Source organism: Lagopus muta, chromosome 13 (genome assembly GCF_023343835.1).
Source record: "Lagopus muta isolate bLagMut1 chromosome 13, bLagMut1 primary, whole genome shotgun sequence".
Classification (NCBI taxonomy): domain Eukaryota; kingdom Metazoa; phylum Chordata; class Aves; order Galliformes; family Phasianidae; genus Lagopus; species Lagopus muta.
The window spans coordinates 1,806,288-1,831,694 of NC_064445.1; the positions used below are offsets into that span (position 1 = coordinate 1,806,288).

The 25,407-nt window shown below is 63.8% G+C and overlaps 3 protein-coding genes across 10 annotated transcripts; 1 reads left to right on the forward strand and 2 right to left on the reverse strand.

Moving 5' to 3' along the window:
* Nucleotides 1–39: 39 nt before the first annotated feature.
* LOC125699820 (diacylglycerol kinase delta-like) lies at nucleotides 40–12,578 on the reverse strand. 5 transcript variants are annotated; one of them, XM_048959769.1, is made up of 30 exons: nucleotides 12,406–12,578; nucleotides 11,583–11,807; nucleotides 8,653–8,763; nucleotides 8,493–8,573; nucleotides 8,245–8,349; nucleotides 7,833–7,965; nucleotides 7,621–7,727; nucleotides 7,424–7,549; nucleotides 7,242–7,344; nucleotides 5,685–5,847; nucleotides 5,501–5,609; nucleotides 5,123–5,262; nucleotides 4,960–5,041; nucleotides 4,664–4,755; nucleotides 4,476–4,575; nucleotides 3,729–3,966; nucleotides 3,435–3,536; nucleotides 3,238–3,337; nucleotides 3,057–3,164; nucleotides 2,511–2,607; nucleotides 2,326–2,433; nucleotides 2,122–2,235; nucleotides 1,916–2,050; nucleotides 1,682–1,848; nucleotides 1,496–1,613; nucleotides 1,334–1,420; nucleotides 1,118–1,234; nucleotides 943–1,048; nucleotides 604–734; nucleotides 40–404 (listed from the first exon to the last, which is right to left on the reverse strand). In XM_048959769.1, exons 2-30 carry the CDS (start codon nucleotides 11,778–11,780, stop codon nucleotides 330–332), a joined length of 3,453 nt encoding a protein of 1,150 aa, XP_048815726.1. In that variant the 5' UTR covers nucleotides 11,781–11,807; nucleotides 12,406–12,578; the 3' UTR covers nucleotides 40–329. The 5 variants fall into 5 exon arrangements, with proteins under 5 accessions (XP_048815726.1, XP_048815723.1, XP_048815724.1 ...); XM_048959766.1 differs by having other exon boundaries at nucleotides 1,118–1,420; nucleotides 11,583–11,780; XM_048959767.1 differs by having other exon boundaries at nucleotides 1,118–1,420; nucleotides 2,511–2,604.
* A 1,141-nt stretch (nucleotides 12,579–13,719) lies between these two features.
* On the reverse strand, nucleotides 13,720–21,355 carry SHROOM4 (shroom family member 4). 4 transcript variants are annotated; one of them, XM_048959759.1, is made up of 11 exons: nucleotides 21,184–21,355; nucleotides 19,470–19,621; nucleotides 18,553–18,684; nucleotides 16,648–18,295; nucleotides 16,491–16,552; nucleotides 15,890–16,396; nucleotides 15,297–15,671; nucleotides 15,050–15,221; nucleotides 14,389–14,661; nucleotides 14,034–14,307; nucleotides 13,729–13,837 (listed from the first exon to the last, which is right to left on the reverse strand). In XM_048959759.1, exons 1-10 carry the CDS (start codon nucleotides 21,307–21,309, stop codon nucleotides 14,038–14,040), a joined length of 3,717 nt encoding a protein of 1,238 aa, XP_048815716.1. In that variant the 5' UTR covers nucleotides 21,310–21,355; the 3' UTR covers nucleotides 13,729–13,837; nucleotides 14,034–14,037. The 4 variants fall into 4 exon arrangements, with proteins under 4 accessions (XP_048815717.1, XP_048815715.1, XP_048815718.1 ...); XM_048959760.1 differs by having other exon boundaries at nucleotides 13,720–14,307; nucleotides 16,648–18,253; XM_048959758.1 differs by having other exon boundaries at nucleotides 13,720–14,307.
* Nucleotides 21,356–22,435: 1,080 nt separating this feature from the next.
* Nucleotides 22,436–25,293, forward strand: BMP15 (bone morphogenetic protein 15). Its single transcript, XM_048959530.1, has 2 exons — nucleotides 22,436–23,059; nucleotides 23,743–25,293. The coding sequence occupies exons 1-2, from the start codon at nucleotides 22,714–22,716 to the stop codon at nucleotides 24,507–24,509; spliced, it is 1,113 nt and encodes a 370-aa protein (XP_048815487.1). The 5' UTR covers nucleotides 22,436–22,713; the 3' UTR covers nucleotides 24,510–25,293.
* Nucleotides 25,294–25,407: the final 114 nt, after the last annotated feature.

Genomic DNA, 25,407 nt, shown 5'->3' on the forward strand with positions numbered 1-25,407 from the left:
CTGTCCCCAAGCAGTGATTTGACACCAGCAGCAGCAATAAATATCTTTTCTCCAAATATTTACACAGCTTAAATAGCAACATAGAGAAAGGGGGAGATCTTTTTGCTTTGGCCCCATACTGCAGCCCAGCTCCCTGGCTCCTGTAGTGACCCTGCACCCGCCGGCACCTTCAGCCCCCGAGGCTCAGGGAGAAGCAGCAGCTCCAGGGATGCTGGGGGACAAACAGACAAAGCAAGGCAAGCGGGGAGGGGGGAGAGGGTTCCATACACACACACACACACACACGCACAGGGGGCAGCAGGGACCCAGGCCCCCCAGCTCCTGGCAGCCTAGGATGGGTTGCTGAGCTCCTTAATGGCTTGCAGGATTCTCTTCATGTGGCCGACTTTGGTGATGCCCAGGTCCTGTGGTTGGGGAGAGAGGAGCTGCAAAGCTTTGCTCCCCTGAGTGGAGCACAGGCATGATGCTGGTGAACCAGGGGCTGGGGCCAGCTCCCTTCCCACCGTTGTGTCCCCCCGATAGGGGACAGTGAGGTCGAAGGAAGGAGGGGGACACAGTGCTCTCTTGTGCTGACATCTAGGAGGTGGAAATGGGCTGTGGTACCTTCAGGTCTCTCCTCTCCAGCAGGATCAGCTCCGAGCCCTGGATGTCGTGTCGGATAAAGATCTCTCTGTATTCCCCTAACCCAAGTGTTTCCAGCCAGGCAGCCACCTCCTCAGCACCCCACTTGTCCGCTAGAAGGGAGAGAAAACCCAGAAGTGAAGCAGGGCACCGGCACGCAAGTGTGGCAGATGCTGCCTCTTGTTCCCTCCACCTCTTTATGGGGCTCTTTCACTTCTCTATGGAGCGTCCAACCATCTCCCTTTGCCCAGTCAGCCTCCTGTGGGGCTGAGCTCTACTGCAGCTCCTTCTCTCATCCCGTTGTATGTGCAGCTCCTTTACCTGGGAGCGCACTGTTGCTCTTTTGCTTCTGTGCCTTGTCCTTCCTGGGCTTGGGGATGTTGAGGCGAAGTTTGAAGCTGCCCTTATTGGCACTGCTGGCACTCTCCTGCAAGAAACAGGGCTGAGCCCACCCTTACACCCAGCACAGCCCCCCCACACACCGTTATGCACCCACCTCCTCGCTGGGGTGGGCGATGGGTCCCAGCCAGTGGATGTCCAACAGCCGCTGCAGCTCCTGGCCCAATGCGCTTAGGGGGCCTTGCAGTGCTTCCTCCTCCAGGGGTGAGTCCAGCTGTGGGGGACAGGGACCGTCCCCAGCCCCAGTGCCACCTGCTGGCGGGGGGGACAGCTGGGCTGGAGGGCTCGGGGGGGTCCCCAGCCCCACACTCACCGCCTTCCCCTCCAGGAACGCTCTGGTCTCGGTATAGAGAGCTTTGATGCTCAGCACCACCTCCACGGCTGCGTTCCTGCTGAGAAACTGTGGGGGCACAGGAGGTGAGCACAAAGCCAAGGGTCTGCCAGGATGGGGATTTGACCCCCCAACCCTGCTCACCTCAGGGGTGCCAGCAGCTTTGTTGCAAAGCGCATCGCTCAGCGCCGAGGTGCTGGTATTGACGGCGTGTGCCAGCTCCTGCTCCACGCCTTTGTGCGCCTTGGCTGCCTCGCGGATCCTGCAGCAGAGATGGGATGGAGCCAGAGTGTCCCTGTGCCCCCAGCAGCCCCTCGCCCCCATCCTGACCTGGCAATGAGGGTCTCAGCCACGCGTGACAGCTGCTGCAGCAGGCTGCTCTCCTCCTCGGTCAGGTACTCCATGGACTGCTGTGAGCTGAGCCGTGGCCGTGCGGCTGTACGGTAGCTCTCCCCCTTCTGTTTGTCCTCCCATGACTTCAAAGTGCTTTCAAACGCCTGCAGGGGCACAGAGGTCTCAACCCTGCTCGCCCCACAGCCCCACAGCCCATCCTGCAGGGCTCACCCGGTCTCTGGTCAGCATCTGTGCCCTGTTCTTGTGCTGGATCCGGATGACGCCGGGCGGTTGGATCCATGCCTCCCCATCCACCTGCACCGGGACGCCCTCATCCCCACGGATGGTGATCTTCACCACGCGGCACTGCGGGGCAGACAGGGCTGGCACCGGGGCCGGCAGAGAGCAGCACTGTGCAAGGCTCCCCCCGGCCCTACCTGGGCGATGCGGTGGTGCTGCAGGTTGATGACCCGTGACACGGCCATCTGGATGCTGCCAAACACAGCCACCACCTCCAGCTTCTTGTCGTCGAAGGACGGCGCGCCGAAGTTCTGCATGGGAACAGCCCCGCCACGCTGGGCTCAGTGCCCCCTCCCCCAGTGACAGAGAGGGGTTCCATCCCCCCCGCAGCTCGCACTCACGTTGTCCTCCTTGGTGCCACCCCAAAAATTGATGCCCCCTGCGTAGCTGGGGATGTTGAGCACGGCGATGCCCTGCAGGCTGGGCAGCGAGATGGGTACCCCGTCGCACTGCAAGAGAGGGCTGAGCCTGGGGGGCCACCCCGCTGCCCCCACCCCAGCCCCGCTCCCAGCCCTGACCCCAATACCTCCAGCTGCACCCGCTGCTCCAGGTTCTTGTAGGTGCGCTGCAGCAGCTCCTTGGTGCCCAGCACCCCGTACCACATCATGTTCTTGGTGCGGCTGCTGTGGGGTGCCGTGGGGGAGGTGAATGGCCACCGGCCCCACAGCATCCCAGTGACCCTACCCAGCATCCCAGCAGTATCTCAGTATCCCAGTGCTCCTCCCCATCATCCTGCTATCCTGGCATCCCAGTAATTTCTTCCCAGTGGTCCCTCCTTGCATCCTAATGGTCCATTTCAGCAACCTTTTGGTCCATCCTGGCATCTTTCCTGGCATCCCCATATTCCCTTCCAGCATCCCAGTGCTCCCTCCCAGTGTCCCAGCATCCTGGCATCCCTGTGATCCTTCCTGGCACCTTGACAATCCCTCCCAGCAGTCTCTTCCCAGCATCCTGGCAGCCCAGTAGTCCTTTCCAGCATCCCAGCAATCCCTCCCCACACGGGCATCATGGAGCTGGGCTGGGGGGGAACCCACACATCCCACACTTTTCCCAGGGGAGTCTCTCAGCCAACCTGCACTTCTTAGGGTGCTCATCCCTCTTGTTGTTGAACTCCAGTGAGATCTTGGCATCCAGGCCAATGCCAAAGTAGTTGTTCATGACACATTTTTCCGAGAAGTGCCTGAAAGCAGCAGGGCTGGCACCAGGACACGAAGCAAAAACCCAACAGAGCCCAAGGGTGACCCCAAACTCACAGCACACTGGGATCCTCGGGGAATTGTAAGCTGCCAAAGGTGTCCGGCCGCTCCAGGAGGATGGATGAGGTGGCCGAGGTCACCGTCTCCCGCCGAGAGCCTGCAGGGTGGGTTGGAGGTGGCTGCTGAGTGAGCCCACCCCACTGCTCCCCTCGAAGCCCCCTTAAAAGATGCTGCGTGCCAAATGGGAGCCTTACAGAGCCGCTCCTCCTCCTTGTTGAGCTCCTCTGAGCTGTCCTTCTTGCTGGGAACCACGGTGGCCTGATATGCTTGGGTCTGCTTGTTCTGCTCATCCACAGCTGGGGGGCAAACACAGCACAGCGGTGGGGCCAGAGCACCCCCCCCCCCCTGCATCCCAACAGCTGCCCCCAGCCCCAGGGCATTGCCCCAGCCTGCCCCAGCCTTTGGATCACCCTGGAGATGGGATTGCACAGTGATGAACATTCAGAGGGGAAACTGAGGCACGGCTCCTCCCCGTGCCACCCCCTCACCTCTCTCAGCCTGCTCGATGATCTGCCGCAGGGCTTTCTTCAGGCTGTTGGCCCGCAGCATCAGCTGCTCCTTGGATTTGAAGATGCGGGGCACAGGGCTGGGGGCGAAGCCGCCTTTCTCCAGCTCCTTGGCATCGGTCGGGGTGCCCTGCGGGGTCCCCTCGGGGACCACGATGGCCTGAGCCTCCTCGGTCAGCTCCCTCACCAGCGAGTCCAGCTTCTCATTCAGCATGGCGCACTGTGGGGTGGCCACGCGCTCAGCCCTCTGCCTGGCACCCCAAGGCACGGGAACCCCAAGGGATGGGCACCCCAAATCCCGTGCTGTTCTGGACACCCCATGTTTGCTTGGGTACCCAGTTGTTTGAGCATCCCATGCTTGGCCCGACTACCCAAACGCCTGGATGCCACGTGCTTACCTAGGTACCCCAAGTGCTGGGCATCTCTGAGCGCCCCAAGTGCCTGGAAATCCTGAATATTTGGGCACCCCATGCTTCCCCGAGTACCCCAAGTGCTTGGGCACCCTTCAACACCCTGAGTGCCTGGGCACCAGATGCTTACCTGGAAATCCTGTGTATTTGGGTTTGCAACCGAAGTGCCTGGGACCCTAAGAACTTGAGCACCCAGCTTCCTGGGTACTCTGGGCACCCCAAGTACCTCACTATCCCATACTCTCCTGAGCACCCCAGGAGCTTGGGCACCCCTATGGCATGCACGCCCCCAGCAGCCCCCCACCACCCCCAGGCCCACCTTTCTGGCCATCAGCTCTGCCTCCTGTTTGTTCTCAGTTGCCCTCTTGTAGGCACGGCCAACTTCAGCCACGAAATCATTGACGGTGCCGCAGAGGAATCTGACAAGGGAAGCAGTCAGGGAGTCACGGGACCAGTGGTGTCCTGGGGGGACCCATCCCCAGCAGCCCATCCCCAGCAACCCCGTACTTTGCAGATGAAATCACCACTGAATGCTTGTCCGACTCCAAGATCTTGGCCAGGTGGAAGGCAACGGAGTCGGCGTAGTGGGAGATGTGGGCCTGGGGAGAGGACAGCTGGATGGGTGTCCCAAGCCAGGATGGGGACATGGCGCTGTGTCCATCCCCTCAGTACAGGGACGCACAGCAGTCCGAGCCCTGCCATGCTCACCCCATGCCACGTTGCCCCCTTCCCACAACATCCCCCATCTGACATCATTTCAGGGTGGCTCAGGGTGGCAGGGACCCGTCCCTACAAGTGCCCACCTGGATGTTGGAGTCTCCATCCTCCTCCTCCTTCAGGGCTGGTGGGGACTGCTTAGGGGCTTCGTAGGTCAGCACGCTCCACCTGCCAAGCAGAGAGCAGAGATGCCACAATCCCCTGGCCCCATCTGTCACGCAGGGATGCCCAGGTCTCCCCAGAGCTCACCGGTCCAGCATCTTGGTGGTGGCCCTCTCCAGCTTCTCCAGGATTTGCAGCAGCTGCGTATCGTCATCGCAGAGGCTGCCCCAGCCCAGCACCCGTGCCAGGTCGTTACCAGTGCCCAGGGGCAGGACGCCCAGCTGACACTGCAGGACAGGGACGGGGTTCAGCCCCGCACCCCCCCTGCAGGTACCCCACACCTCAGTGCTGCAGGGGACATCACCATGGGCACATCCCCGTTGTCCCCATGGGGAGGTGAGGATGGGGAGGTGGAAGTCCCTCAGCCCCGTTGTCCCCACGGGATGAAGATGGGAGGTGGCAGCCCGCTGTCCCCATCGTTCCCGTTGTCCCCATTGTCTCCGTTGTCCCCCTGCCACCACTCACTTGCTTGTGCAGCCCCAGAGCATCGATCTCAGACAGCACCCACCCCACGCTGCCATCGCCACCGCACACCAGGATGCGGAAAGTGGAGAACTTCTGGAAGAGGCGCAGCCTGGAAAAAGGGGGCAGAGGGGGCTGTGGGGTCCCGCTGGGCTCCTGCAGGTGACACCCAGCTGCCAGCACTCACCCCAGGTGTGGGCCTCCATTCATGAGGTCGAAGACCTGGGCAGGGTTGAGGAACTGCTTGAATTTGCGCAGGAACTTGACGCCCTGGTTGTCCCCACTCTTGGAGTTGACGAAAGCCAGGAGGGGGCTGGAGCAGGAGGAGGGACAGGTGGCCTTCCAGAACCCTGTGAGGACACACGGACATGAGCGCTGCCCCCAGCCCTGAAGGCATTGAAGGAGGCACCTCTGGAGATCAGAAGATGCCCTGACTGCATCCAGCCCTACAGGCAGGAGGGGGTGTAAGCAGGGGGCTATGGGAATGCAGAGGGGTTGGAAAAGGAGGAGCAGGACACAGAGGTGGGATGAGATGGAGATGTGGACAGTGATAAGGATGGAGAAGGTGACAGGGACGGGGATGGGAATGGGGAAGGAAAAGGGGATGGAATGTTGATGGGATGGGATGGGATGGGATGGGATGGGATGGGATGGGATGGGATGGGATGGGATGGGATGGGATGGGATGGGACGGGACGGGATGGGATGGGGAAAGGCAGAGAGATGGGGTTGGAGATGGAATGAAGATGAGGTGGGATAGGATGGAGATGGGGAATGAGGATGGAATGGAAATGGGGAAGGAGATGGGATGGGGGTGGGAATGGAGAAGGAGAGGAGGATGAGACATAGATGGGATGGGATGGGATCAGATGGGGATGGGAAAAAGCGTGGGCATGGAGATGGGGTTGGGAATGGAAGGGAGATGGTATGGGATAGAGACAGAGATGGGAACGAGGATAGGAGTGGAGATGAGAGGAAGATGGGAATGAGGATGGAATGGACATGGGGAAGGAGATGGGATGGGATGGGAAAGGAAATGGGGCCAGGGACAGGCGAGGCTGTGCCAGGGCAGCACACAGGGCCAAGTTTGGTTCTCCCAGCACTGCCCCTGCAGGCACAGTGAGTCAGCGGGCTGGCTCCTGTCCCCAAGCTGCAGCCACCGCAATGGGCACAGAGGGGTCCCTCCCTCACTGCAGGGACTGACCCAGCACAACCAGGTGGGAATCCCCACCCAGATTCAGTGGCATTCGGTGGCCCTGGAGAACAGCCACTGCCAAAAGCTGCCACGTCCCCCCCAGCTCTGCAGATGACTCAGGGAGGTTGGCAGCCGGTAGCATGCTTTTAAAGAAATGAGATGGGGAATGCAATGTGCCCGCAGCACAGCATGGAAGGGGCTGGCCCGCAGCCGGCTCAGGGACACCTCGGCCGCCCCATTCCCAGTCCCTGGGTTGGATGGAGCAGACACGGCTCTGAGGAGGGAGGAGAACCGCGTGACGGTTGCCCTGACAGCATCTCGATGAGTAACGAGCAGCAGATGAGCCACCGGCTGAGCGGAGCGGTGGAAATCATTAAAGAACACGAGAAGGAATATCCGGAGGAGAGGAACAGATTTCGCTTGGCTGAGGCCAGCTGGACCCCTCCAGATAGGGAAGCAGATAGGGCGAGGGAAGCGGTGTGGGAACATCCCTGGGTGGCATTCGTTCTGGAACCTACTGATGGCACGGTGCGTCCCCTCCCGACTCACCATCCGAGTCGATGCTGTTCAGGGCAGTGGGTGGGATGATGGACACTTTGTACTGCCCCAGGGGGCACCTCTTGCCGAACTGCTCCTTGCAGGCACTGTGCACCTGGGGGCATTTGTGTTAGCTGAGGGACGACCCACAGCCTGGCTGTCCCCAGGGGATGCAGGGGGCACACTGTCCTTACAATGGCTTTGCACCACAGGCACCTCCAGTCCTGCAGCCTCCGCACGCTGCCGCAGGTCCGGTCGCAGACGGCACAGCGTGCGCTCACGGGCAGGTTGCCCTCCAGCCACTGGTGGGGCATGGCCACCTGCGGGCAGGGACAACCATCAGTCCCCACGTCGTGCCCAGTGATGGCGGCCCCGCGGTGGGGATGCTCACCCCGTCCTCGTCCTCGATGATCTCGCTGCCGATGGACGCCAGCGTGGTCCACTTGCAGTTGTTGGTGGCTCTGACGGCGCAGCGCTTGTGCGCTTTGAACTTGCACACTTGTGGGGTATGGAAGAGCGGGTGAGGGGCGAGGACGGCCCCTGACCCCACCTTTCCCCCTTCCCCCTCCCTCCATATGGCCCAGGGAACCCCTGGGTGCCCACCTTCACAGGAGAGGCCGTGGGAGGTGACCCCTGAGAGCGCCTCGCGGCACACGTTGCAGAAGGTGGGTCTGGCATGGGAGCAGGCGTACCAGTTGTGCATGCCCGAGAAGTGTTCCATGTTGAACTGCGTGGCCTGTGGGGCACAGCCCAGCTGCAGCCACGGCCCTGTGACTCCCTGGGCCCCCCCACATCCCAGTGACCCTTCCCAGCATCCTGCTATCCCAGCCATCCTTCCCGACAACACAACATCCCTGCAGTCCTTCCCAGCATCCCACTATTTCAGCATCCCAGCATCTCACAGTCCCTTTGGTCCACCCCAGCATCCCGATATCCCGACAGACCCTCCCAGTATCCCATCATCATGGCACTGCCAGCCCTGGGGACCCACTCCCTGACCCCACAGCCATCCCACCTCGTGGATCTCCCACTTCTGCACTGACTTCAGGGCCCCGATCCAGTCCTCCATCTCTTTACGGTTCTCAGCACATAGGATGAGCTTGCGGAACGGCGTGATCACCTGCGACGAGCCACAGTGCCACAGCCCATTGCAAGGCCACCCCACAGAGAGCCAAACCCCACAGCAACCCACCTGAACCCCATGGCAGCCCGCCCAAACCCTACAACAGCCCGCCCAAACCCCACAGAAAGCCTCCGCCTCACTGTGAAGCTGTTGTTAATGTTCTTGGTGCTGGTCTCAGCCACGCTGGCGTCAGACAGATCCACCTCATCAAAGATCAGGGACTGTGGGAACAAAGCAGGGCTCAGTACTGCTGCAAACCCAAACCCAGCTCAGTGGGGGCTCAGAACTCCCCCGGCCCACCTTAGCATCCTTGGCATAATAGAGCGTCCGGCCTCGCAGCTTGAAGTATCTCCTCTTCCACCTCTGGAAGGAGCTCGTCTGTTTCAGCAGCAGCCCCTCCTTCACACTCTTCTGTGGGGACATGGGGACATCAGCTCTCAGGACCCCCACCAAGTGATATGGGATGGCAATAATGATCACGGGGACAGGAGGATGCACGGTGATGATGAGGGAACATTGGAGAATCCTGATGGTGATGGGTATGGGGGTGCAGGGGGCTTGGGGTGGTGATGGAGGGACACGGGGTGTCACGGTGATGTGAGGAGAGGGGCATGGGGGGATCCTGGCGGAGAGGGAGACATGGGGGGCTTTATGACAGGAAGGAACGTTGGGCTGTGGGAAGTTGTAATGGTGAGGAGTGGGGGATACGGGGAGATTTTGGGGGGCTCCTGGTGGGGGGAGAAGTAAGGGGACACGGTGAGCTCCTAATAATGAGAAGCACGGTGCATGGGGACCTCCTGGTGCGCAGGGGGATGCAGGGGGCTCTGGGTGGGAAGGAGCAGGGGGGGAATGGGGGATCCTGATGCTTGGAAGCAGGGGTTGCAGCATGGTGCAGGCACAGCGGGGTCGGAGCCAGCACTGCAGCCCAGCTCGGCGTGGCTGGGGGCCAGGCGGGCAGCACGATCCTGCAGGGCGGGTGCCAGCACCGCAGCGGGAGCAGCTCTGAGCGATGCAGGGTTCGGGCAGGATGTGACCCAGCTGCTCAACCCGAAAAGCAGAGCCCTTTCCATCCCCACCCCCAGGTCGAAACACCCCAAATCGGAGCAAAAAGCCCCAAAAGAAAGAGGAGGAGAGGGGGCTCGGCACGCATCACAGCACCAACCTGCATCTCACCAGCATCACCCCATGGGCACGCAGAGGGATCCGCCGGGTCTGACCCCGCACCACCAGAGCACCAGTAGGGTTGGGGCTGCGGGTGGCTGCAAACCTTATCAGCTGTGCAACACGACGGGCCCTTCCGGGCTCAGCCCCAGCCGTGCACCCCAACACCGTGCCCTGCAGCCCTGCAGCCCCCAAACCCCGGCGCTGTGGGAACCCCTGCAAGGTTTCAGTGCCGGTGCCTGAAAAGGGGCTGCAGAATTAATGGGGGATGGCGATGCAGTGTGTGCAGAACGGAAAATGCGTCGGGGTGAGGCACCCCGCAGACATCCGGCTGCTGGCAACAGGCTATCTCAGTGGCCCAGGCACTGCCACCCCGTCCCCTCACGTCCCTGCAGGCTGGGAGCAATGTGGGGCACTGGGGCACAGATGGGCTCTGATGTCGATGGTATCCCGTGAACCTGAGATGCTGTCCCTGTGAGCTGACCAATGGAGCTCCCAGGGGGGGATCAGGGTGTCTCCATGGGGGGAACTCAGAGCACACAGGGGACCCCGAAGTGTACAGGAGGACTGCAAAGCAGACAGGGGATGTCATGATCCCCTTTGGGGAACCCAAAGCAGGTGGGGCAGCCCCAAAGAACACAAAGGACCTCATGGCGTGCAGAAGGACCCCAAAGCACATAGTGGCCCCCCAAAGCATGCAGGGGGACCCCGAAACACACAAGGGGGCCCCAAGGTGACCTCAGAGCATGCAGGGGGACTCCAAAGCATGCAGAAGACCCCAAGGCATGAGGGGGAGTGCAAATCATATAGAGGGTCCCCAAAGCACGCAGCTGACTTAAGAGCATGCAGAGAACCCCAAGGGGCACGGGGGACCTAAGGGCCTGCAAGCAATCCCCTAAAGAACACAGGGGGCCCCAAAGCACAAAGAGGGACCCCCAAAGTGAGCAGGGGCACACAGAGCTGCCTCAAGCACACAGGGGGACCCCAGAGTAAACGGGCAGCTGCCAGCAGCTCTCAGAGATGATTTGCAGCCCAGCACCTCTGCGGTGATGCCTCTCAGCCCAGCGCCACCAGTGCTGTCCCCTGGGTTACTCCAGCAGGTGACACCCCAGGACTGCTCTGCCAGTGGTGGGGGACGTTCCCGTCCCCAGTTTCCCATTGATGCCCACAGCTCTCAAGGGAACCGGCAGCCCTCAGCCCCAGTGAGGAGGAGGAGGAGGAGGGGGTGGCAGCAACCCCCCTCCTGTACTGGGGCCATTCAGCCCTGCAGGGGCACCTGCGCCTGGCAGCTGTCATTGTCACTGAGCACAATGGCCTCAACGCCTCCGCGCCAGGGCCGGCACAAAGCGCCCCACAGGGAGCCCCGCAATTACAGCCCACGAGTTGGGGTGTGGGGGACGGGGGGCTGGGATGGATGGGGGTGGGGGCAGGGCTTTGGCAATTGGGGTGCATGCTGATGGGGGTGGACACAGAACGGATGGGGATGGGACGTCCGCCCTGTCCTGTCCCCAGGAGAGACATCAGCACCATATGGGGGCACGGCGAACCCCAAGAGGTGGGGTGGAAACCCTAAAACCTCAGTAGCCCCCTGTTATCAGCAGCAGGGATGGCTGAGGACACCCAAAAATAGGTCTCCCCTCCTCGCTGCTAAACCAGGCATCTCTCGGGAACCACTGGGTTCTCCCTTATTAACTCTGTGCTAATTAGGACTGTGGGGTGCTGCCCCCCCCATTTGGCTGCATGGCGGCCACGCTGGATGCCATACGTGCTCCCTTTCCAGCACTGCCTCCTGCATGGTGAAGTGCCAGATGCTGCCACCCAGCCAGGGGGACAAGGGGACCCCACAACACCACCACGCACAGCACAGAGCCAGCAATCCCAAACAGCACCGGGGGCTCTGCCACCCCCAGACCCACACCGGCCTCCTGTCCCCATAGCAGCACCCCATATTTCCATCGGACCTACCAAACCGTCACTCCACACACAAGCTGCCAACCCGTAACCACGGCGGGGAGGAAATAAAACGAAGATTTGGGATCGGGGCTGACAGGAGGTGGGGGTCCCCTCACCTTGCTCCGCATCTGGCCCGAGGTGGACACCTTCCGGATGAGTTTGTGGGTGCTGCCCTCCTGCTCGCCCTCGCTGTCTGACGATTCCTCACCGCCCGCCTCGGGGGACACAGGGGACAGCTTGTCCGAGTCCAGGGATGACACGGATTCCCGTGCCTGCCGCAGGAACAGGTCGCCGGCCACCAGCTTCTCGGCCATCTTCAGGGGGGTGGGGGGGGGACAGCCCTGAGGTGGGGAGATGGAGCCCTGAAATGGGGCACAGAGCCCCCGCGAGGTGGGAATCCATGGGGACGGTGCCATTGGGGTGCACAACTTCTCCCATTCCCTGTAACGTTTTTCCTTGTTTTGGTGCCCCATTGCTTGGTCCCCCCCGGTGATGTTGGGGTGCTGCCCCCCCCCCCCCCTCCCCCCTATGTGCCGCCCTCACCCATGGGTGCCTGTCCCTGGGGTGTGATGGGGGGAAAGGGGGGGGCTCTCCCACCTCAGGAAGGGATGAGGAGCTTCCAGGGTGAGATGGGGGCTCCCCATATGGAGTGTGCGTGGGGGGGGGCACCCACCTGGCTGCACCACGGGGCACCCACTGCAGCCCCCCACCTCCCCCACATGCTCTGCCTCCTCCCCTCCGAACACCAAGCGTGGGCTGCCGATTTATGATGGGATGGGGGGAAGGGGGAGGGGGGGACCAAAGCAGTAGCACCGCAGTGCAGCCCCCCCACCGTTCTCCCCCCTCTCAATCCAACCGCAGATCCGCGCACCCGAACCGCTCCCCCCCCCCCCCCAACCCCATCCACCTCCCCCCCATTTAAAAACCCACGGCACGCACCTTTGCAGCCGCCGCCGATGCCGATGCCGGCGCAAGGACGCTGTGCACCCCCCGGCCCCCCCCAGCACGACGCCTCTGCACGGCAGCCCCGGCCCAGCCCCTGCGCTGCAAGCCCCAGCCTGCACCGGCTGCCGCTCTGCCGCTCCGCCGCTCTGCTGCGCTGCGCTGCGCCGCGCGCGGGCGGCCCACGCGCGGCCCCGAGCACGCGCGCACACGCGGCGCCGCGCACATGCGTGTGCACCGCCCACGTGGAGCGGGGCGCGTGGAGTTGGGGAGGCGGAGGGGGACGCGCGTGGGAGCGCGGGGATCCGCATCCCCCCACGCGTGCACGGGCGTGAGGAGCGCGGGGAGGTGCCGGGCACGTGCGTGTGCATGCATTCACCTGTGCGTGCACGCTCGTGCACGCGTTCACGTGTGAGCGCGCACTCGTCTGTGCGTCCGTTCACCTGGCTGCGTGCGCACGCGTGTGCATCCGCTCACTTTTCTCCCCGCGCGTGCCCCCACGCGACCGGCCGTGTGTCCGTGCGGATGCTCACACGCGTGTCCACGTACCCACCCGCGTGTGCTCGCTCACCCGTACGGCCGTGCGTTGCGTTCGGCTGCGCTCTGAGCCCCGCTCACCTGCGCTCACCCACGCGCGCCCAGCCGCCCGCCCCCCCCGCGTTTCCTCCCCACGCACCGCCCCACGCGTGACATCTCCCCGCGGGTGCCACCCAGCGGCCGGCGCCGCCCTCGCAGCGTGGGGACACCGCGACCCCTCCAGCCCACCTCGACCTCCCCCCAGGGGCCGCTGTCTCCAGTTCAGCCCGGCGACATTGAGGACATCTGGGGACGAGGTGACAAAACACGCAGGACACCGTGGGACAGTCGTGCAGCGGCTGCTGCTCCTTTAGTGTGTGACAGGCACCAGGGCACCGCGTCCCCTCTCCGGGGGGACAGCACTCTTTGGTCCTAGCAGTGACCCCGCGCACGGCACCCCAAAATGTTCCCCACGTTCCCCCTCCTGCAGAACCCCTGTGCAAAATGAGCGTGGAGGGGACAGGCGGACAGTAGGGACAGATGGAGGCAGAGGGACTAAGTGCTGTTTGGGGACACCGCGGCGCAGGCAGATTTGGGGACGGGAGCCCCGGTTTGTCCTTGGGGGAATTTTTTCCCCATATTCTTCCCTTCCGGTGCGGGTGACATTGCTGCTCAGTGTCCCCATGGGCAACGGGGACACAGAACCGAGGGACCAGGGCCATTGTTCCCAACACAATGGGGAGGAAGAGGAGGCCGCATTCCTCTGCCTCCGGACAGACCAGACGGACTCACAGAACCGGACAGAACAGATGGACAGGAGGACAGAGGGCTTAACCCTTTGAGGCATGGGGTTGAAGGCACACGGCGGGACGGGGGACACGGTGACACCCATCCCATGTGTCAAACGGTCAGCCTGGAGAATAAATATGTGAAAAAATAAACGAGATGGATGAGTGGATGGATGGGTGGATGGGTGGATGGATGGGTGGATGGGTGGATGGATGGATGGATGGATGGATGGATGGATGGATGGATGGATGGGTGGATGGATGGATGGATGGACGGATGGATGGATGGATGATGGATGGATGATGGATGGATGGACGGACAGGGCTAGCAGCTGGTAGGCGCCTGGCCGAGGCTCTCCCGCAGGCAGCGCAGCTGCTCCTGCCCCAGCTTGATCTTCTCATCCAGCTCGCGCTGCTCAGCCGTCAGCGCCGACTTCATCTTGACGAAGTGCCGGTAGTCCTGCAGCTGCTCGGGGGGCAGATAGCGGGCCACCATGGCCCCCACCGCCTCCTCCCGCCGCCCCACGTGCTCCCGCAGCTCCTTGGCGTCCTCCAGCTGCGCCGCCAGCAGCCGCTGCTTCTCCCGCAGGGCCACCTGCAGTCGACACCCAAAACATGAATCCCACGGCGCCGCCGCAGCCCGACCCCATGCGCCACCGCCGCTCCCATTGCACACCTTATCCTCGGAGGCGGCGTGCGGCCCCAGAGCGCTCAGCGCGTTCTCCACCCGCGCCAGGCGGCCCGAAAGGGACAGCAGCAGGTTGACCACCTTGTCCAGGTCCCCCACAAAGAGGCGGTACTTGTCGAACTCGCCCGGAGTGCAGAGCGCCTGCAGGCGGGCCGCCACCTCCTCGCCCAGAGCCCCGTTGGCGCTGATGTCCTCCTGCAGGCCCCGCTGTGCCTCCCGCAGCACCGCCAGCTTGCGGCTCAGGCTCTCCACCAGCTGCAGCTGTCAGGGGGACGGGGACAGATGGGTTTGGGGACCAACAATGGGGAACAGGGATGCCGGCATGTGGATGGAGCCGTGCAGTCAGCACTCTTGCACAGATCAGGGATGCAGTAAGCATTATTGCATGGATGGAAGCATGCAGCCGGCATCTTTGTACAGATGGAGACATGCAGCTGGCATCGCTGCATGGATGAAGGCATGCAGCTCCCATCCTTGCATGGACAGAGGCATGCAGCCAGAATCCGTGCATGGATGAAGAGCAGCCTTGCAGAGTGAAGGGATGCAACCAACATCCTCGCACAGATCTTTGCACCCCGCAGCCAGCATTCCTGCACGAATGGAGCAGTGCAGCCAGCATCCTCCACCAAGAAACCCCCATCCCCGTTACCTTTTTCTCCACCAGCTCCCGTTCCAACTCCTCCTCCTCCTCTGAGCTCCCCTCCGCCACCTCCGGCAGCTCCTTCACCTTGCCCAGCAGCTCAGCTTTGCCATAATATGCTGCGTAGGAGGGGGGGCTGCCGGCGGCCCCGGAGGGAGGCGAGATGGGCTCGAAGCCCTGCCTGTGGGCACAGGGACTCAGTGATAGGGACTCCACCATCCCCACGCTCCCAGGAGACACGGGCTGCCATCCCTACCTGTCCTGTGGCTCCTGGTGCCAATCCTGCTGGATCCGCTCCCTCCACGCCTGGCGATCCCCTGCTGCCAGCAGCTCTCCCATAACGGTGGCAGTGGTGACCGGAGGGGACACCAAGATGCCGGCCAAGGAGCGGTCCCTGCCCGCCACGTCCCACAGCAACTCCTCTGAATTCATGCGGCGGGGTTGGGGCCGCCCTCCCCGGGCGTTGGACCCCTCAGGGCTGCGGGAATGGGGTCTCCCTGGAGTGCCCATGGGGCTGGGAGTGGGCAGAGGGCACTCGCTGGACCAGCCCCGCTCCCGGCCCCGGCTGAGCCTTTGGGGGGGGTCCTCCTGCTCCCAGGGGTCCTTCGATATTGAGCATTCTTCCCTGACCCTGTGGACACAGTGGTGGGAACATCACCGCACGGGGACATGCAGGGAGGGAACGGAGAGGTCAGGGACCCCCTCCCCATCTGCAAACCCCCCACAAGGGAACCCCCTGCGTCCCACCCAAACCAAGTGGCGGAGATGCTGACACCATCCTCCAAAGGACGGTGCGGTCCCCAATCCCCAAAAGTGAGGAGGTGGCCCTGGGGTCCCCAAAGCGCCCACCTGCAGAGCTCAGCTTCGGGTTCCGGCGTCCCACGGGGGCGGCCAGGGGGGGTCTCAGCAGCGAGGCTGCGCGTCCGCTGCCGCACGGCTTCAGCAATGCTACGGGATGGTGGCGGGGCCGTGCCGGATCCGGAGCCGTTTTTGGGATGCTGTGATGCTCGGCGCAACCTGTACTGCTCCCAGTTGGGTGGAGGCGGGCGGGGGGGAGGGGGACCCTTTTTTTTGGGTAAACCCGGAGCCTCTGATTGCACCCGGAGGAAGTCCTTGCGGGCACGGGGGCTGGAGGGCTCCAGGTTGAGGTGGCTCTCAGAGAAGGCTCGGCCCCGCAGCGGGCGGTGCAGGGGCTCTGGGGGGGGATCAGGGGAGCGGGGCGGCCGCTCACCATCCCAGGACAGGTCGTGTGTGGACGTGGTGCGGTAGCAGGGCGGCCACTCGGGCTCGGAGCTCTCAAAGCAGGGCCGGAAGGGGCCGAGCCGCTGGAAGCCTGGTTTGTAGTGAGTGAGCTCACTGGGGAGAAAAGCATCCAGTCAGCCCTCGATCGTGCCCACCCCTTTGCATGCGTGGTGGTGCGTGCAGCCCCCCAAACCCCGCATTGGCTCACCCAATGGACTGGCTGGTTTTCCTGCTTATCGCTGGTGGTTCCCACTCCTCCAGGGGAAATTCCTGCGTGGGGACGGAGAGGCGGCAGGAATCAAGTAGGATCCAGCAAGCCAGGACCCGATGCTCAATCCCAAATCCCCAAAGCACGGCTCACTCACCGGCATAAAGGCCTTTCGGGGTGCCCAGGCGCCGCTCTCATCCCGTGGCATGCAGCAGCAGTCGGGGCAGCGTGCCCATGGGTGGCAGCGGTAGGCATGGCCGCGGGGCAGCAGCGCAGGGCACATCTCCCCGGTGCAGTAGCGGCAAGGTTCGTGCATCCCAGGGGGAGCTCCGTAGGGATAGGGGCAGCCCCGCAGATACTCCAGCTCGCCGTGCCTCGGCAGCACTTTGTAGTAGGGCTGCTGCTCCCGGCAGCACTCGCTGTAGGGTCCAGATAGGCGGTGAGCGTCACGGTGCTCAGCGGTTGGGAAAGGGTCGGGCTCGGCCGCTTTTGGGGGTTTTCCGTGCCAGGCGGGTGTGGGGCGGCTGCTCTCCTCAAAGAATCTGCGGCGGTCAGCAAAGGGCAGGAGGACGGCTTCCTCTGCACCCTGGTGCTCACGGGGACTGGGCGAGCGCTGCGGCTGCAGCTTGCGCTCCGGAGACCAACGCCAGCGGCCCCGGCTGGGTGCCACTCGTTCAACTTCGGGGCCTGGCAGCGTGTCCCCCACGCAGCTCCTACCGTCCTCGCTGGGTGCAGGGCTTGGTGAGCCCTCTGTGGGTTCCTCCGCCTCCTCCACAGGCTCCTCGCCCCGGGGTTGCGCTCCGGGTCCCCGGCTCTTTTGCAGCTGAGCTTTGCGCCGCTGGATCTCGTTACGCAGGTTGGTGGCGAAGCGTTCGCTGCGGCGCCGAAAGTGAGCTGAGCGGTTTGGGGGACCCCCACCACGCCGACCCCCTGCCCGCTGCTCCTCGGCCAGGCCCTCGGTGCTGGGTGCGGGGCTGAGCCCTCCTGGCCCGCGGGGCTCGGCGTGCAGTGGGGATGTGGTCCAGCGGTGGTTATCAGGTGCCGGGGATGCAGGCGATGCCCGCCCGCTGCCGGCGCTCACGTGGAGGGCGCGGAGCTGGGAGGCCAGCAGCTGCTCAGGCGCGCTGTGACGATGGCCTTGCAGAGGGGACAGCAGCATGGGGTCCCCCGCTGTCTCCATCCCTGCATCTGGCACACGGTGCGTGCTGCTCTCTGGGTAGGACCGATCCCCGCCGTCCCCAGCGCAGCGGTCAGGGTGGGAGCTCAGCATGTAGTACTGATCGGCGGAGAGGTGCTCCCTGGGGGGACACGTTGCCGGCATCCTCCCGCTGCTCCCCTCGCCTTCTTTGTCCCGCTGGCACAGGAAAGTGTCAGAGATCCACCTCCCCTGGGCGTGCAGCGGGGCGGCGGGCACCGACACGCGGCGGCGGTCCGTGCTGCTGGCTGGGGATGCCCGCAGGCTGTCCCTGCGCACCGGGGGCTGTGGGGGCACGGGGTGCCGAGCCGTGTGCCTCGTTTCCGCTCCTTCAGTGCCCGTCTGCAGGTAGCGTGGGTCTGGGGGCTTGCAGGGACCCTCAGGGCCGGCGGCGTCCTCAGGGCGCAGGGATAAGGCGCAGTCTGAGGTGTTGGAGCTGGCTGAGAAGGAGCTGTAGGCTGAGTCTCGCTTGCTGTGGTGCTCAACAGGCGATGGGGTGCCCTCGTAGTAAGTGTGGCCGGGCTGATCCAGGCTCTCCATGCTCCCGATGGAGCTGCTCCGGTCCGTGCTGCAGTGCCGGGACAGCGGGTTCCACTGCAGGGACAGCTCGCTGCCGGCAGCGTCACGGTGCCGTCAGTGTCCCCGAAAGGGAGCATACAACCCCCAGGTTCAAGTCAGCACAACGGCTGCCCAGGGGACATGGGGAATGCGTGGCACCGGGACTCGTCACCTCCTGGCTGCCTCCGGCACAGCCACCACCCCTTCCTGCCAGCAGTAAACAGGGCAGTGGCGAACCGGCGTTGTGGGGCAGCCTGGCGACCCCCTCCCCATCCTCCCCCTAGTTGGGACCCCTCCGTGTTTTCTCACCTGACATCACAACCCGAGGGCCAGGAGAGGCTGAAGGCATCGGGGGGGCAGTGCATGGCCGGGGCGTCGGGGCGGATTTCGGCGAGCTTGGCCATGTGCCAGGAATGGGGCCGGAGGACGGGCACGCTCCTCCTTGCCAAGAGCAACAGCGGGAGAGGACAAGAATGGGGAGGAAGCCGGGCCGAGGAACCGGGGCTGAAGTCACTTCCTATGGGGTTTCCTGCCCACCCCCCATACCCCCAGGCCAGCGCCCATCTAAGGGGGACAGCAGTGATGGGGGGGACCACAGGGGTCCCAGGTATGGCACACAGGGTTCTGGCACAGGGCACGGCTGAGCATTCTCCTCCCATGCCCAGAATAAGCTCAGCCCTCTTGGCTTCAGCTGCTGGACCCTGTTGAAGGGACAGCGGGGACACCTCTGTGCCCCCCATCCCAGTCCCTCCTAAGTGTTCCCATATGGATAGCAGGGCTGATGCCACTCCCTGCACTCCACAAATGCCATCTGCCAGCCCCAGCATCCATAGGGGCTGTCCCACTCCCCAGGGCTTGGCATGAAGGGAATGGAGTCTGAGGGGAGGGCACGGGGGTCCCTTACCCCACCCCCTGACACCCTCAAACTCACCATGGATGAGGCTGCGCCCCAGCGGCGGCACGGCCCAGGACCCTCTGTGCCCCCCAGCGCTGCAGCCCGGCTGGGAGCAGCCGGCAGAGTGGCTGCAGGGGGGGTTGGGGGGGGCCGGCACTGCCTCTCCTTCCTTCCCCAGGCAAGCAGGAAGGGAGAGCTCGGAGATACCGCCCAGAGAGGGGGCGGTGAGCAAGGGACACCAGGCTGGGATCTGCCCACCCCACTGCAGGGACCAGAAGTGATGCTAGGGGTCACCCCACACCCAGAGCCCCCTCCCCATCCCCGTGCCAACCTGCGGACGATCATCTTGAGGGTGCGGTAAGAGCCCTTGATGAGGATGAGGGCTTCCTGGCGGGAGCCGTACAGGGGGGTCCCGCTGATGTTCACCAGCTCATCGCCGGGCTGCAGCCTCCGGGACAGTGCTGCCTTCCCCCCGTCCTCCACCTGGGTGAGAGACAGGCATCAGGGCAGCACCATCCCAAAAGCTGCCCCCCACACCCCGATGGTGCCTTCAGCCCGAGCACCCTGCTGTGAATGCAAGGGATCCGCGGTGTCCGCCCCAGTCACATGAAATTCTGAGCTAAGAAAGGGCAGAGGGAAAGGAGGAGGGGGAAGAAAAATGTCCCGTCCCAGCAGATTCCCCTGCGGGCGCGGGCAGCACAAGGGCTCTTTGTGCCAGTCACCCATAGGGGCTTCATTCCCAGCCCCGTAAGGATGCTGCTCTGCTGCCCGCCTGCGGGTTTAAGGGTAAAACAGCCAGCACGGGGCTCTGCACCCTTTCCCGGAGGGCTCCACGGGGACCCCAAAGCCACCTATGGGGTGACACGCCACCGCCAACCGCCCACCCTGCCCGCGGGCTCCCCACCCTGCCCGGCAGAGGAACGGGCTCTGCGCACAGCGCCCTCAGCGCCCGCCTGGGTGGCTGCCAGCCCCACTGCCGGGGGCCCCCCGCCGCTCCCCGGCACCCCCAGGGGCAGAGCTGGGGGACCAACAGGCAGCGCAGCACCCGCCGTGCCGGGCAGCCGAACCGCAGCGTTCACTCCGGTCCCGGATGGTGGCACCAAGTCGGCCGGTGGGAATACCTGCTGGAACCCACCGCAGGACAGGACCCACACGGCCGGACCCCCTCCATCCTTCCTCCAGCGTGGGGGCCCGGGGCCCCCCATTCCGCCGGCACGCACGCTCCTCGGCCGGCTGCGGGCGCCCCGGGGGACCCTCACTGAATGCACAGAGCGCTGGAACAAGCCCCCTTTGTCTGCACTGCACACGCGGCGGTGGCGGGGGCCGGCACGGCGAGGACCCCCCCTCTCGATTCCCGCAGCAGCAGGACGCGTCCCCGGGGTCCCGATCCAGACTCGGGGCACAGTGGCTCTCAGCCCCGCGGTGACACCCCTAGGGCACAGGGCAGGGACAGGAGCCACTTTTCCAGCTCCCCCGGCCAGACCACGCTGCAGCGGGGCGGGATGGCCCTGGGTACATTGGGAGGGACAAACTGGGGGGGCACGAGCGAAGGGGACGGGGCTGACCCCCTGCCATGCATTTGGGGGGTCCCATGGGTGCTGCACGACTCCCGCGGGGGCGATGCCAACCGATCCCAAAAAAGTGGGGACAGCAACAGAGCGAGGGACAATTGCAGGGCGGGGGGGGGGGGGTCAGGAGAAGGGGAGCGCAGCTGCCAGCGCCCCCGCCGACAAACCCCGATCTCCAGCGCGGACCCTTGGCGGATGGGCCAGGAGCGGGGTCGGAGGGACCCCAACTTCCCCCAAAGTCCCATCTCGAGGATATGGAGGCAGCATAGAGGGGGCACACGGGTGCCCCCCCCGTCCCGGCATCGCCTTCCTTTGGGGTGGAGGGGTGCGGGGGCGGCCGCCCCCCCGCCAGCCCAACGGATGTGCCGGAGGAATTTCCTCCCGCTCCCTGCGCTCCGCCCTCCCTGCCCCCGGGGGGAGCCCTGGGAAGCGGGGAAAGAGAGTCGTAGAGGGGGGAGACGGGACCCCCGATCTTACCTTGGAGACGATGAGGGGCTCGCCGTGCTCCAGCCCCCCCCGCAGCGTGAAGCCCCACGGCGCGCCGCCCTGAAGCTGCACATGCACCAACTGCACGGCCCCGGGCCGGCCCTCGGCCCGCTCCATGGCCGCTACCGCCCCATCCCGGCACGGCTCGGCACGGCTCGGCACGGCGGAGGAAATGACACCCCCCCCCCCCCCTCCCCACCGCCCGCCTGGCTGGGGCGGAGCGCAGCCAGCCCCGCCCGGCACGGCTCGGCACGGCTCGGAGCCGTGCGCTGCGCTGGGATGGGAGCGGTGCGGCTCGGAGCGTCCCGGTACAACAAGGAGGGCTGGCACGGCGCGGCTCAGACATACACATGGCACGTCGCGCTTGGCACAGTTTGGTTTGGCACAAGGTGGCACAGCGTAGCCCTCCGTGGCACGGTTCAGCCCCGCGTGGCACGGTTTGGCACAGCTCAGCACAGTTTGGCTTGGCACGGCTCAGCTCGCAGCCTGTGCTGGACACCGAGGGGCGCAACCCACCGCGTCCCACCCAGTGTCACCCGTTACTACGCCTGGGAGGGGATGGGTGACGCAACGCTGTCTGGCCTCCGCCCTGTCCCCCGGGATGTCACCCCACGTCCCCCCGGCAGCTCTGACTCATTGCCTCTTTGCCAAAACGGCTGCTCCAGCGGCTCCGAGCTGTCCCCACGCCACCGGGATTTGGGACACCCCACCCTCCCAGATGTCCCCACTGTCCCTGTGCCACTGCTGGCGGTCCCCGTCCTGTATCCCTCCTTGCCCTCTCTGTCACGCCACGTGGAGCCCACTTTGGGCAAGGAGATGTCCTGTCAGGGTGGCATGAGTGTCACTGGGTTTGGGGACGGTGTCCCCCATAAGGCTGTGCCTCAGGGGACCCCACAGGTGACACAGCTGAGCCTGCTGACAGCTCAGGTACCACCTGGCTGTGCTCTGTGCTGTTGGGTTCTGGGTCCCTACATCCACGTGTGCCACCACCCCTGGGCTCAGGGACGTCACCCCACCTCCCAGCAGGGGAAACTGAGGCACCTGGCCCCTATGAGCCCCCCAGGCTGGGCAGAACTGTGCTCTTTCCTCCATCCTGACCCCTCAGAGAGCTGGCACTGAGGAGGGAGAACTTAGATGTGGTTCTCAGGGGGCTCCTGCCCCTTTAAGCCCTAATTAGGACCATGCCTTTAAAAAGTCCCATGGGCCCCAGCCCTCTTATCCTGCTGGACCAGGCCGGTGAGGAGCAGGTGGGCTGAGCAAGCTGGTCCTCCCACCACCCCACTGCACCCCTTCCCCACCCCGGCACTTTTAAGCCCCCCTCCCATTGCCAGGTTTTTGTCCAGCTGGCTTTGCCCCCTGCTTTGGGGGGTTTGGGTTTTAGCCCTGATCTTGCACTCTTTTTGCAGAGCCCCCCCTCTTCACCCTTTTTCTCTTTGTGCTGAGCTGAATCCTCTGGCATGGGTGCTGTAGCGTGACAGCACCCCGGGACCTCTTTCTGCTTTACCTCTTGGTGGGGAACACATGAAGCATGACCGCAGCGCTCCACTAATCCTGCTGTCACCTCACCCCCTGTCACCCACCATGGCTTTGCTCCGCCCCTTCACCGCCCTCCTCTTCCTCACCGTGCTGCTTTCCTGGGCTGCGAGCCAGACCCCCCCCTTGCCCCTCTTGCAAGCTCTGCGGGAGCAAGCGCCAGGTAGCCAGGGCTGGAGGGGGGGCGCAGCCAGTGGGCAGCCCCTGCGCTACATGCTGGAGCTGTACCGACGCGCTGCTGACCACGAGGGGCGGCCCCGGCGTGGCCGCAGTCTGAGCAGCAACACCGTGCGCCTGGTGCAGGCGGCTTCCCGTGGAGGACAGCCGTGGGCAGGTAAGGTGGTGGCAATGGGTGATGTGGTGTGTGGAGCTGGCGGGGCTGTTTTGAGTCCTGGAGTCGCTGCTTGTGTCTGTGCTGTGCCCTGGTGGAGCAGCACTTGGTTGTGAGATTTGCCCTTGGCTTGGGGGCAGTGCTGCTGCTTGGGTCTGTGATGCGTCCTGTGTGATGGCGCTTGGCCGTGGGGTCCCTCTTGGCTTGGAGACACTGGTCTGTTGTTTCTTGGGTCCTCCTGATGCCCTGTGAATAGTTTTCCCCTTGGCTTGGTAATGCTGTCTCTGCTTATGTCCTCACTGTGCCCTTTGGAAGCAGTGCTAGGATCCCCTCTCTGGCTTGGAGATGTTCTGTGTGGTCCTCTCTGTGCCTTGCGGAACACTTGGCCATGAGGTCCCCTTTGGTTTGGGGATGCTGTTTCTGCTCGGGTCCTTGCCATGCCCTGTGGAGCATCTGGTCATGGGAACTCTCCTTAATTGGAGACACTGTCTTGTGCTCAGTAAGGGCAAGGGCATCACTTGGTACTCATGCTGCAAGCACTGCTGGCTCTCCACTCCCATTGCAGTGCTGGCACAGGAGATGGAACCCCTCCCAGCTTTCTTTGCCAAGGCCCCCAACACTCTGTTCTGGGCACAGTGGGGCAGGATGAGGTGATGCCCCAGCTGACAGCTGCTTTCCTCCTGCAGGTCGCTGGTACATGCAGCCCCTCACCTACCGCCTGGGTGCCCAGCCTGAAGCTGAGCACCTTCTCCGTGTCACCGTGGCTTACCCTCAGAGCCTGCCACTGCCCCGCGGCCGCCTCCTGTGTGCCGTGGAGCTGCTGCCTGCTGCCGAAGCCCCGGCGGTCCTGCTCAGCCCCGCCGCCCCATCCCGCCACGGCTGGACCGAAGCAGACATCACCCCCTATTTACCCCCAGCAAACAGCAGCTCCGGAGGGGCGCTGACCCTGCGGCACATCTGCGTGCGAGCTGGTCGAGCCACCGCAGCCAACCCAGCGTCCCCTGCAGACCCTTTCCTCCTCCTCTTCCTCAACGACACCCGCAGCGGGACGCTACCGGAGCCTCAGCGCAGCCGACGTGAGGCAGGGACGCTTCTCCACGACCTGCCCAGCTACCTACGGGATGCTGGAGGGGACAAAAGCGATTGCTCCCTGCGCTCCTTCCCCGTCAGCTTTGCCCAGTTGGGTTGGGACCATTGGATCATCGCTCCCCATCGCTACAACCCACGTTATTGTAAAGGAGTGTGCCCGCGGCTCCTCCGCGACGGCTACCACGCGCCCAACCACGCCGTGGTGCAGAACTTGGTCCACCAGCTGGTGGATGCCAGCGTCCCCCGACCCTCCTGCGTCCCCTACCGCTACAGCCCCATCAGCGTCCTGATGATCCAGCACGACGGCAGCATCCTCTACAAGGAGTATGAGAACATGATCGCAGAGTCCTGCACCTGCCGGTAACCTGTGCCCGGTGCTGGATTCTTTTTTTTGGATGTGTTTTGATGCTCGGTGGGTGGTTGGTTGTGCTTTTTTGTGGGTTTTTTGTTGTTGTTGTTTTTTTGATGGGGAGGGATTTGTCTCCACTCTGGTGCAATGCTCTGAGGGAAAGTTTTACAGTTTTATGGAAAACTTATATATAAAAAAAAAATTATGTAGGATTTTAAAGGTGGGAGCTCTGCCCTTAGCATCCCTCTGTCCTGCACTGCTGTCTATTGTGGGGGCTGGAGCATGAAGCTGGTGGAGAGCGTGTCTCCATGCTGTCACCTGCACCCATAGGACTCAGTCCCACGCACCCGAAGCCATCTTGTCCCTGAGTATTTTGGGGGCTCCCCCCGTTGCAGCCCCAATCCTGGCTTTCCTTGGGATGGCTACGGAAACTGGTGGGAGGTGGGGATGGCAGCGTCACCCCATTGCCTCTCCTGCTGGTCCATGTGGGCTGGGCTCTGCTCTGAACCTGTCCTTGTTCCCAGAGGTGTCCCCCAGGCCCACAGCCTGGCTTTCCTCTATTTATTGCTGACTGTGTTAATAAATAAATTACTGAATTTTGCTGAAGCCCACCTCGGTGGCTCCTTTGTTCCCTTGCTGGTCTGTGGGTGTGCACCAAGCCCCAGCCACCTCCTTTTGTGTCCCCTACGCTTTTCCTTCTGCTGGGACATAAGGAGCCCCGCGTTCCTCTCCTGTCTCCGTGCTTTGGTCACTGCAATCCAGGTGGCAGCGTCAAGGAGTGTGCTTCCAATCCGTGTAGAAGGTGGTGGAGCTGGGATACTGGGGTGGGTGGGCGCCCTGGGGCTTTAGTTCTTTCAGTGGTGATGTGCGGGGAGCCCGGGGATAGCAGCGCGTTGCCGCACGCTCGGTGTAG